Source organism: Pseudonaja textilis, chromosome Z, assembly GCF_049901715.1.
Source record: "Pseudonaja textilis isolate UNSWEBS1 chromosome Z, rPseTex1.2, whole genome shotgun sequence".
Lineage (NCBI taxonomy): Eukaryota > Metazoa > Chordata > Lepidosauria > Squamata > Elapidae > Pseudonaja > Pseudonaja textilis.
In genome coordinates this window covers 134,378,202-134,390,312 of record NC_142008.1, presented here as the reverse complement: position 1 = coordinate 134,390,312, position 12,111 = coordinate 134,378,202, and the positions used below count along the sequence as shown (strand labels likewise).

At 42.4% G+C, this 12,111-nt stretch overlaps 1 protein-coding gene across 1 annotated transcript in view; it reads left to right on the top strand.

The window, feature by feature from the left end:
- GYS1 (glycogen synthase 1) overlaps nt 1-12,111 on the top strand; it is a 54,368-nt gene that overhangs the window by 29,695 nt on the left and 12,562 nt on the right. Inside the window, exons 9-13 of the mRNA XM_026711844.2 lie at nt 914-973; nt 1,234-1,312; nt 5,068-5,181; nt 7,118-7,244; nt 8,914-9,009. Of these exons, the coding sequence (XP_026567629.1) occupies nt 914-973; nt 1,234-1,312; nt 5,068-5,181; nt 7,118-7,244; nt 8,914-9,009 (476 nt within the window). The remainder of the gene's footprint in view (nt 1-913; nt 974-1,233; nt 1,313-5,067; nt 5,182-7,117; nt 7,245-8,913; nt 9,010-12,111) is intronic.

The window sequence follows — 12,111 nt, the reverse complement described above, 5'->3', positions numbered from 1 at the left end:
CAAATGAGAGGATTGCAAGATAAAAGGCAGCAGTGTAGAATTGTTCTTAGGCCTTGTTTAACATAAAGCTTAAGCTTTTAGTCCAATGGGTGTTACAGGTAGTCCTTGACTTACGACCACAAATGAACCCAAAATGTATGTTGCTATGTGAAACATTTGTTAAGTGAGTTTTGCCCTCGTTCTTGCCACAGTTGTTAAGTGAGTCACTGCAGTTAAGTTAATAACACGGTTGTTAAATGAATCTGGCTTTCCCATTGACTTTGCTTGCCAAAAGGTCACAAAAGCTGATCACATGACTCCAGGACATTGCAACCATCATAAATATGAATCAGTTGCCAAGCTTTTGAATATTGATCATGCGACGTTAGGTATGCTGTAACAGCCATAAGTGGGGAAAACGGTCTTATGGTAAATTCCTTTTTTCTGTGCCATTGTAACTTCCAACAGCCCCTAAATGAATTTTGTACCTGTATACAACCTACCTCAGAGAGTAAATGTTATGGGGATAAAGCTAGTGGGTGAGACCCCTCCCTTAAATTGCTGTGAGATTTAAAAAAAAAAAGGCTGGATAAAAATATACCACATAGTCATGAAAGATTTCCATAATTCTCCGCCATTTTGGCCTTCAGCTATATAGTTTATGAGCTATAAAGTCCATTCTTTTCCTGAAGCCTCAGAACAGGGAAGGTATCTCCCTACCTGAAGAAATACCAATATTGACATATTTCTCCAGTCCGTTAGGTCTGTCTGAACTCTCTCTAGGGAGAAAACCCCAAAAATGCTGGAAGCCATTTTTCCTAATCCTTGATTCAGAAGCAAGGATTTGATTCAAGGAATCCTAGGTTGTGTCACAAATCATAAATTTCTTTCTCCTTTCCCTCCCCTCCGCCTTTTCCCCCTTTTTTAACTCTAGGGACACAGCCAATGCAGTGAAGGAGAAGTTTGGCAAAAAGCTGTACGAATCCCTCCTCGTGTAAGTCTCGTAGGCGAGAAGAAATATGATAAAGGGCTGAGCATCTGAGAATGGGCTGCTGGGTTGCCATGGTTACAGAGAATGGGAGCTTCTTCTCTTTACCTTGTCTCTTCTGAGAAATAATGATTTGATAGAAGCCTATTTCAGAAATCTTGGTTCCCATATAAAAACTAGAATGCGTGTCCAAGTGAAAAGCAGTATTGTAAGTGTTATTCATTAATTTCCACATTATTCACTGCCTGCCTGCTTTTCTAATTCAGGGGCAACCTTCCTGACATGAACAAAATGTTGGACAAAGAAGATTTCACAATGATGAAGAGAGCCATCTTTGCCACTCAGGTATGGGACATGAGGAAAATGAGTCTTGAAAAACATTGGTTATGAAAAACGAGTTTATTTCACATTAATAATACAGGTACTCCTCAACTTACAACCATTCATTTGGAGACAATTCAAAGTTAACAACAATGATGAAAAAAGTGATTTGTGACCAGTCTTCACACATATGACCATTGTGGTATCTCTGATCAAAATTCAGGCACTTGACAACAGGCACTTACAATGGTTGCAGCATCCTGGGGTTGTTTGATGGCCATTTGCAAGCTTCCAATAAGAAAAGTCAATGGAGGAAGCCAGATTTGTTTAACAACTACACAATTCACTTAGCAACTACCTTGATCTGCTTAACAACAGGGGGGGGGAAGGTTGTAAAATTGGACACAACACACAACCCCTTTGCTTAGCAATGGTAATGCTGGTCCCAATTGTGATCATGTTGAGGACTACCTGTAACTATTTATTTGCTCATCTCACACAAAGTGATTCTGGACTGTTGCAATTAGTCTGAGAGTCTCTTAGAAGGACATGTTGCTAGATGAGTGGGAGCACAGGATTCTGGGAGTCTGGATCTAAATTCCTGGGTTATAGGTTGCTTTAATTCAGCCCTCCCAGTATTGGCTGTGTGGACTTCTGACTCTCGGTTTTATGTTTGGCCTGCTGAGAAGAAGAAGCAGAGGCAGCAATAAAGCTTAACAAGCTTTATTGTTAATTTGTATCTCAGCTGCGGATAGCTGCGAGCTTGCGATAGCTGAGTGAGAGAGACAGCGGATTCCGTTTGATAGCTCCTTTTATACGGAGCTGTCAAACAGCTCAGTCAATCAGAGCCTTCTCCAGCTCCCGCTTAAACAGTAGACCGGAGTGAGGACTTGCTGGTCGCAACACTCCTTCCCCCTGGAACTGCGCATGTATAGTTGTCCAGATAGGCGGGGCGACGCTTTACTTGCCCAGATCACCTTAGTTCAGCAATCGGCGGCAATGGGGACGGATCTGTTGCTGGAGTGGTGCCTTCTACTTGGGGCAGTGTCGTCTCCCCTTCCCTGACGATCTCGGCTGGCCGAGGAAGGACCTCGGGTGTCGATGGGACCTCTTCGGATGTCAGTGAGCGGGCTCCGGTCGTCGTTTCCCCAGGTAAGGTCTCCGCGAAAGACCGCTGGTCGGGAGTCGGTCTTCAAGCGGCTTCGATGTTGCCCCACTCAGTGTCCTTGATCTCGGCCTCCCTCTGAACTGGACCTGTAAGGGCACTCTCACTGGCTCCTCAGCTGGTTCACGTGTCGGCGCCACAGTCTTCCATCAGCCAACCTTACCCTGTATGATTTAGGGCCTGTTTTCTGTTCTACCCACCCGGGCAACCATAGGAGATTTCCCGCGTAATTGTGGTAGTAGATTGGGTCCCCCAGCCTAAAGTCCCTTGCCCTGCTGGATGAGTCAAGGGGTGCCCTGGGAGCATAAGTAGGGTACAGCCTGTCGAGGGTTATGTGAAGTCTCCTTCCCATTAATAGTTCAGCTGGGGTGAGGTTGGTGGCAGTGCTTGGGGTGGTGTGCTGATTAGTAAGTACCAGGCTACCCTGGTAGACTAGTCCCCTTTTGCCATTCTCCCCAGGGCTTCTTTAGCTGATCTTACAGCCCTCTCTGCCAGGCCATTGGAAGCTGGATGAAAAGGGGAAACCAGGGCATGTGTGATACCTCTTTGGGCCAGGAATAGTTCAAAGGGAGAGGAGGTGAATTGGGGTACATTATCTGAAATCAGGGTGCCTGGGTACCCATGGGATGCGAAAATGTTGTCCAAGGCCCTGCTTACAGCTTCTGAAATGGTTGATTTGAGGAGAACCAGCTCTACCCACTTGGAAAATGAATCAACCAGGACTAAGAAGTTTTCCCTTGCATGGGGCCTGCTAAATCCACCCTACGCCAAGGTGTTTTGGTATCTTCCCACTCCCCGGAGTGGCTGTTGGTGGAGCAGGTCTGGACATCTGGCAGATGGAGCAACTTTGAACTTTATTAGTAACTGCCTCATCCAGTCCTGGCCACCACATGTAGCTCCTGGCCAGAGCCTTCATTCTGTTGATACCTGGGTGACCCTCATGGACTACTTCAATGACACGCAGTCTTAGCAGGTGTGGAATAATTACTCGGGGTCCCCACAGTAAACACCCCTTTAGCACGTTTAGGTCTGTCTGGCGTGCCTTGAAGGAGTCGAAATCCACTGTCGGGGGCTCCCTGGGCCACCCAGTCCATAACTTGGGATAGCTGTGCATCTCTGGTGGAGGCGTAGGCGATGTCATCAGCCGTGAGAGGCAATTGTAGATCTTCCAGCAGGAACATGGAGGCTGAAGGGGCAGGGGCAGTGACCAAAATGGGTAATGATCATCTGCTTGGTCATCAGCATGTGCTGATGCCAGGCCTGTAAGTCAACTTGTAGCTGTAAGCTGTAAGCTCTTTTTGTAGTGACTTTAACTGTGTGGTGCTCTCTCTCTCTCTGCCTCAGGATTGCCTCAGTTTGTCAGCGATCCTATCCTCGTCACCAATTTTGTGTTTGGCGCACTGAGAAGAAGAGGCAGAGACAGCAATAAAACTTAACAGGCTTTGTTGTTAATTTGTATCTCAGCGAGCTTGCGGCAGCAGCTGAGAGAGAGAGACAGCTGATTCCGTTTGACAGCTCCTTTTATACGGAGCTGTCAAACGGATCAGCCAATCAGAGGCTTCTTCGGCTCCCACTTAAACAGCAGACCTGAGTGAGGACTTGCTGGTCGCAACACTCAGGATTGTCAGCAATGACCACTCTGGCTCTGGAGATAGAAAAGACTCTTGTGATTGAAGCAATATTTTAGAACAGAAATCATAAGGATGTTGGATTTGTGCTAAATCAAGATACCTTGGTTTCTAAACTTCTCTTAGAAAAAAAGAAAAAAAAAAGAATACTATTTGGGGTTTGAGGAAGGATCTTCTGTTTAGTATAAAATAACATTTAATCTTAATTCCACTTCTTCTCTCCATCTGGAAGTTTACAGTTCAGTCTCTGGTTTGCCATCTCAGTGATGGTTGCACTTAAGTAGAAAATAAGCCAGGATATTCCAATATAAGGTCAAAAACACCACACTGATATGTGTGGAGATGGGAGGCCTGTCTTTCTTTCCAGGCTTCTGAATGAGGAATAAAATCTCCCAGAAATATGGATGTCACCCACTCTCCTGGGGTTCCAGAAGTCCTTAAAATCTGGTCAATTCTCAGGCCTGGGTTAGTGTATCTGGGAAGCCCCAATAATGTTTTGCGTCATGCTTTTATTGGCATGGTTGGTTTTAATGCAGACTTTCATGTTTCTTTTGTGTGTTTCTTAATTGTTTTCAACTGTTTAATATACCGTAACCCACCCAGAATCAGCTGGAGTGAGTGGCCATAAGAAATGTGATTAAATTTACAACACTGATACATATAAGATTCCTGGTGATAAATTCTGCACATGCCCTACACACACTTCATGTAACACTTCATATTAGAAAGGAAATCCAAAATCATCTTTCAGAAAACATATGAGAAAAGGAAAAAGAAAGATTATCTGTAAATATAGTGTGATTCCTTCAAATAACCATAATGTATTGCCCTGTCAAATTTGTACAGAAAGAGAAGCAGAAAAAACATAGGAGCAATCTTGGATTCTGTTTAACAAGTGAATATATAGGCTTTGCTTCTCTTCCAGGCTTAAGGTTTTAAATCTGAGTTGTTAACATCTGTCTGGATTTTTTTCCCTCTTCAATCAGCGGCATTCTTTCCCCCCAATCTGCACTCACAACATGCTGGACGATTCTACTGACCCTATTCTCAACACCATCAGGCGCATTGGTCTCTTCAATAGCAGTGCCGACCGCGTCAAGGTGAGTAACAGGTGCTTGTCCATGCCAGGCGAGGGGAGAAATTTGGGGGGGATATTTGCAGTACAGTATTTTTAAAAGCATTTTAAAATATTATAATTTCCTGCATTTTTAAGATATTGCTGGAAATCATAATACTTTTAAGGTTTTATTTTTATTATATTAGAATTAGAATTCTTTTATTGGCCAAGTATGATTGGACACACAAGGAATTTGTCTTGGTGCAAATGCTCTCAGTGTACATAAAAGAAAAGATACATTCGTCAGGAGTATAAAATACAATGAAGAGAAGAAAAGAAAAAAAAGGAAGTTAAGGGAAGGGAGCCAGGGGGAAAGGGGTGTGAGATACAAGGGGAAAGAGGAAAAGGAAGAAAAGAAGCAATTATAATATTTAGTGCCTGATTTTATCTGGTAATTTTTTTCTTTTAATTGTCCTGTCCATGTTTTATTTATTCTTAGGAATCTAAAAATTCAGACTTTTAATAAGCCAAAATGATTGAAGGAAAGAATTATGGTTTGATGTATTCTGAATTTCTTATGTTGTCATTTTTTAAATTCAGGCTCTTTTCTTCTAGTCTTGGTGCCTGTAGTCACTGTGAATAATAATAAGAATTTTTAGTGGATGCAATTTAGATATATGTCCAATGTATTTTAAATGTTTTATTTTAATTGTGTATATGGCCATATTTTACTATGTTTTATAGTTGCCATGATATTATTTTTTCTTTTCATTCTTTATTTCTTTATTCCTAAAACAAAAGTTATCTGTTTATCAGAATTTTGTACTTTTAGTTTGCTTTTTAAGTGCTTATTCCCATGGAATATATTATTTTTTTAAAGAATTCTTTTTTATCATAATCCCCTAAAGACCCATGAATTGAATGCTAGCAGTGTAAACCTGAATCATCTGTATGCACATACATAAAGATACACGTGGATAAAATGAAATATAAAATTTTAAAGATAGTTTTGCTTATAAGAGCAAAAGTGATTTAGATTTCAAATATATCATCACTGTACCAGTCTATGTTGTTTTATGGCTTTTTTATAATTATTTGTAATAATATTGCAGATAGTTCTCAACTTACAACAACAATTGAGGCTACCACTTCTGTTGCTAAGCAAGACAGTTGACTTTTGCCTCATTTTACAGCCTTTCTTATCATAGTTGTTAAGTGAATCACTGCAGTTGTTAAATTAGAGGCACAATTGTTAAGTGAATTTGGCTTCTCCATTGAGCACAAAACATCGTGGGCTGTTCCCTGATACCACTAGATGACATCGCCAGGGCTCACTGCCTAGAAAAGTGAGGAAAATCCTTAGGGACGACTCACATCCTGGTCAGCAATTCTTCACTCTTCTACCATTGGGTAGGAGACATAAAAGCATAACCAGCAGCACCAACAGGCTGAAGAACAGTTTCTACCTGTGAGCTGTCAGACTTCTGACAGAAAATAACTTCATGTCAACTTATTATGATAGATTTGAGGGGCCGGTGCATTGTGCAACAAGGTTGCATAGTGTAATAAGATTAGGACTGGGTTAGGGGCTTCGGTCCTCACTGTGAGTTGTGTTGGGGGGGTGCACAAAGGAAGGCTCAGCCAATCTCATTGTACAGATGTTGTACTCTGACAATAAAGGTAATAATAAGTTTGATTGTCAAAAGTCTCAAAAGATAATTACATTGCACAACTGTCATAAATACGAATCAGTTGTTCAGCAACTGAATTTTGATCACGTGGAATGCTTCAGTGGTCATGTGAAAAATAGTCATGTCAAATTTTTCTGTTGTAACTTTGAACAGTCACTAAATGTACTGCTTTAAGTCAAAGACTATACCTGTATTGCATTACATTAAATCACTAGAAGTCAGTTATTGAGTTTGATAGTATATAAAGAAATTATATACTCTTTCTTTTTTTACTTTTCTTCTCCCTAGGTCATCTTCCATCCAGAATTTCTGTCTTCCACAAGCCCATTGCTTCCTGTTGATTATGAAGAATTTGTTAGAGGCTGCCATTTGGGGGTGTTCCCTTCCTATTATGAACCATGGGGCTACACACCAGGTAGGTGGGTTGTAAGGGCAGACTGTTGGGTATTGACTCAACCCCTCTTCAAATTAACCACAGGTTGTCAGGGGATCACAGTGTCACCAGGTATGTTTTACACATAATTCTGCATGCATCTTGTTAGTCTTGAGGCCTAGTAACTTTGCTTTCCAAAAGTGATGGAAGGGAAAGAGCCAACATGGTCTTCAGTTTTTCATCTGAAATTCATTTAGTGTATTTTGTCATTGTTTTGGCCCATTGCAAACAATAAGGCCTTTTTTAGCCCTTCACTTACATGTCTTTCCACTTAATTCTGCAAGTGTTTTTCTAAATGATGGCTTTTCCTTCATTTTTCAATTTCAATAGCTCAATGGAGCTATTAAGAATCATGGAGGTATGTGTTTTATATAAAATTAATTAGGAAAACTTTGGCATCAAAACACATTAGAAATAAAACACTTTAGTAGATTGCTAGTGTTTTTAGCCACTTGTGCTTTACTCCAGGTTATTGTTTCCTTCTCTCCCAGTAGTCAATCAGCTTTCTATGCAACTATGCAGTACTCTGCAGTATCACATCACATCATATCATATCATGCAAATCATCCAGAGACACTTAGAGGACTGGCATATGCGCACAAATAGCTCAACTTATATAAGTGGCAGGCTGGCAAACAGTGGCCCAGTGCACATGAGCAGCTTAACTTGTACAACTAATGGGTTGACACACATGCCCAGTTCCTGTCTTCCCCCCACCAGGCCCCCAAGCTGGGCATGTGTGCCAACCACTACTTGTACAAGTTAAGCTTCTCATGTGCACTGGCCCACTGTTCGCCAGCCTGCCACTTGTATAAGTTGAGCTGTTTGTGCGTATATGCCAGCTTGCTAATCGCACGGCCGAGTTCCGAACAGACCACGGCCCAGGGATTGGGGGGCCCTGACCTAGACAGTGAGATAGGTGGTGTATAAATTTGAGTAATAAATAAATAAAATGTGTGAGTAATGATGCTTTCGCTAGAAAAAGATGAAAACTCATCTCTGAACCTCATTAATTGAAGAATGATAGAAATAAGTTTGCATTGTGAATTGTTGCTGAAAATGATAAGTGAATGTAATTTGTGAGGAAAGCACAGTTTTTTGTAATGCCTTAAAGTTTCGGTGATAATAAAATAGCTGTTTACTATACTTAATATAGGGACGTGGCTCAATTGCTAAGAAGCTGAGCTTGTCGATCAGAAAGGTCGGCAGTTTGGCGGTTCAAATCCCTAGCACTGCGTAACAGTGAGCTCCTGTTACTTGTCCCAGCTTCTGCCAATCTAGCAGTTCAAAAGCATGTAAAAATGCAAGTAGAAAAATAGGGACCACTTTGGTGGGAAGGTAACAGCGTTCCATGCACCTTCAGTATTTAATCATGCCAGCCACATGACCATGGAGACATCTTTGGACAGTGCTGGCTCTTCAGCTTTGTAACAGAGATGAGCACTGCCCCCTAGAGCTGGAGACAACTAACACATAAGTGCAAGGGAAATCTTTACCTTTACCTTATTCTTAACATGTACATAAAATCTGTAGGGACTGGAAAGCTTAATAAACTCAACTGAATTGGCCACAAGGTAAATTCTTCAGATAGTGCATCTCGCCGGAATTTAATCCCTCTGTGTCGTCCAATGACCTCTCTCTTATTCTCCAGCTGAATGTACCGTGATGGGGATACCCAGCATTTCCACCAACCTCTCTGGCTTTGGCTGCTTCATGGAGGAACACATAGCAGATCCATCTGCCTATGGTTGGTATCATTGTGGCGCCTCTGGAAACAGGGATTGGCACAATGGGAGCTATGCAACCCTTACTCGACCACAGGATAATTTCTTCAGGCGGATCTTGGGGGGATAATTTTGGTGCCTAGATTAACCTATACATTTCTAGAAGAAATGAATGGGTGAAATAGCATAGCAATAGCACTTAGGTTTATATACCACTTCATAGTGCATTATAGCCCTTTCTAAGTGGTTTACAGAGTCAGCATATTGCCTCCAAAAATCTAGATCCTCATTTTACCAGCCTTGGAAGGATGGAAGGCTGTGTCAACCTTGAGCTGGTCAGGATCAAACTGCTGGTAGTCGACAGAATTAGCCTGCAATATTGCATTCTACCACTGTGCCACCATGGTTCAATAGGTGATCTAGGGTAATTCCATTCTGTCTGTTCTAGCCCAGACCTAGTAATTAAAGCAATGTGTGCTGGGATACAATAGAGCCACCACAAAATTCAAAGATTAGGGAACTTAAGCCATTTCAAACCACTGCCTCAAGTGTGTACTATGGCAAGTGTGTACTGTGTGTGTGTATGTGTGTGTGTGTATATATACACACACACACACAGAGTATACAATATATATGCACATATACAATACACCCACACACCCACACACAAAGTGTGTGTGTGTGTGTGTGTGTGTGTGTGTATTTGTTTGTTTTCTGAGGTTTTCATGGGTATTTGTATGTGGGTCTTTGGTTATTCGGGTTTTCTCCTGCGTAATATTGGAAGTATTTTTGTTGACGTTTCGACGAAATCTCATTCATCATCTTCAGGCTTGTGTCTTCGGCTTTGTGCTTCTTGGAGTAATGTGAGCTTGCAGTTGTTTTTTCTTTTAACTGCCAGTGGGAGTGCGACTTGATTGGGATCGGGGCTTGGCTGAGTTCTGATTGGGTGGAGGGGGTGTTCTCATTGGTTGGGGGCCTAGCTGTGATCTGATTGGTTGGAGGGTTGGCTGTGTTCTGATTGGCTGGAGGTGTGTTCTGTTCAGGTGGGGGCTTGGCTGTGCTCAGGTTAGCCTTAGTTGTCGGGGGATTTGAGCTGGTGAGCTGTGATCCTGTTGTTTGGCTTCGCATTCGTGGTCGTGCCACATCTTCATGTTGGGCGTCAGTTCGCTTCAAGTATGGGTTGGAGGGGTTTGAAGTGGGTAGTGATGCAGCTGCGGTACGGCTTTTGGTCCGTGATCATGTCTCATCATCTGTGTGGATGTGAATCTGCTTTCTACATGGAAGTGTGGTGGTAGCATCCTGTGTGGAATTTGTGGATGGGTCTGGTGTCATTCTTCATGTTAGGTACTCTTTCGTTAATGAGGGCGGGTTTCCAAATGGCTGGTAGGCGGGAAGTATCATCTTGTTTATTCATGCTATGTGGGTGTTTTTTTATCTCTATGGCTTCTCTGATTATTCTGTTGTTGAAGTGTTGAGTTTTGGCGATAGTTCTGGTATTTTTAAAGTCAATCTCATATCCTGTGGCTTTGAGGTGCTGGACCAGGGAAGAGACCTAGACCAAATCAACAAAAATCTCCTCACACTTCACCTCAGACTCAGCAACAAGATTCACCCCGCACTTTGGGACAAATCCAAACAACTTGCTGTCTGGAGAGCCAAAACACAGACCACCCTCAAGACAGATACACACACCAACAAACTCAGAAAACTACAACAACGCCAGAAACAAACTCCTCCCCCCTCACATCCACACATGAAACAAACAGTGCACAACATCTCAAACAAGATCCTCTCCAAAGCTGAAACCAATGTCCTTTCAAAAGGATTCAACTTTGCTGTCACTCCCAAACACATCCCCACAGAAACCATTATATGCGAAGTTGAAACCAGCCTGACCAAAACCAACTCTGATGATGCTAACGGAATCAGACTCGAAATCATCAACATCCTTTGCACCAGCAAACCACCCAAAAGCAACTTATCCAAAGAAGAACAAACTGTACTACTTAACCTGAAAGAAGACACCAGCATAATAATCCTACCAGCAGACAAGGGCAATGCGACAGTGGTTATGAACTCATCTGACTACCAAACCAAGTTAACCAACCTACTCCAAGACCCCACATACAAACCCCTAAAGACAGACCCCACCACCTACCTAGAAAAAATCACCAGATCCAAAATAAAAGCCTCCCCCATCAGCGAAGAAATCCAGCAAAGAATCATACCCAGAGAGAAATCATCCAGATGCCCTAAGCTTTATGGTCTCCCCAAGATACACAAAGAAGGAACCCCACTTAGACCAATAGTCAGCTCCATAGGCTCACCTCTACAAAACCTAGCCAAATTTCTCACCAAACAACTACACCCCTATGCAGAATCCATCAACTCACACGTAAGAAACTCATTCCAGTTCATTGAGATCATAAAGAAACAAAACTTACAGCCCAGCGACCTACTAGTGAGCTTCGATGTCATATCCCTCTTCACCCAAGTGCCAATAAAAGAAGCCTTGATAGCCATCCAAAACAAATACAACCCCGCCAAGCACATCCTAGATCTGACCAACCACTGCCTATCCAATACATACTTCACCTACAATGGACAAAAATACAAACAAATAGAAGGAGCACCCATGGAATCACCCCCTCACCTGTCATCGCAAACCTCTACATGGAACACTTTGAAACACAAGCTCTAGAAAAATATGATCACAGACCCAAACTCTGGCTCAGATATGTAGATGACACCTTCATAATTTGGCCGCACAGGAAAGAAAAACTGAACAACTTCCTCACACACCTCAACAGCCTACACCCCAAAATACAATTCACCATGGAAACAGAAGCTAACAATCAACTTCCCTTCCTAGATGTCTTAGTATACAAAAAATCCAATGGCTCCCTAGGACACACCATCTACCAGAAGAAAACACATACAAACCGCTATCTACACACACGCTCACACCACCGCCCAGCACGGCTCAATTCCGTAGCCAAGACACTCATCTCCAGAACAAAATGCCTAGCCAACGAACAACACCTAAAAACCGAACTACACACTCTCACTAACGTACTAACAGCCAATGGATTCCAAAGAAAGATTACCCACCTAGTCCAAAAACA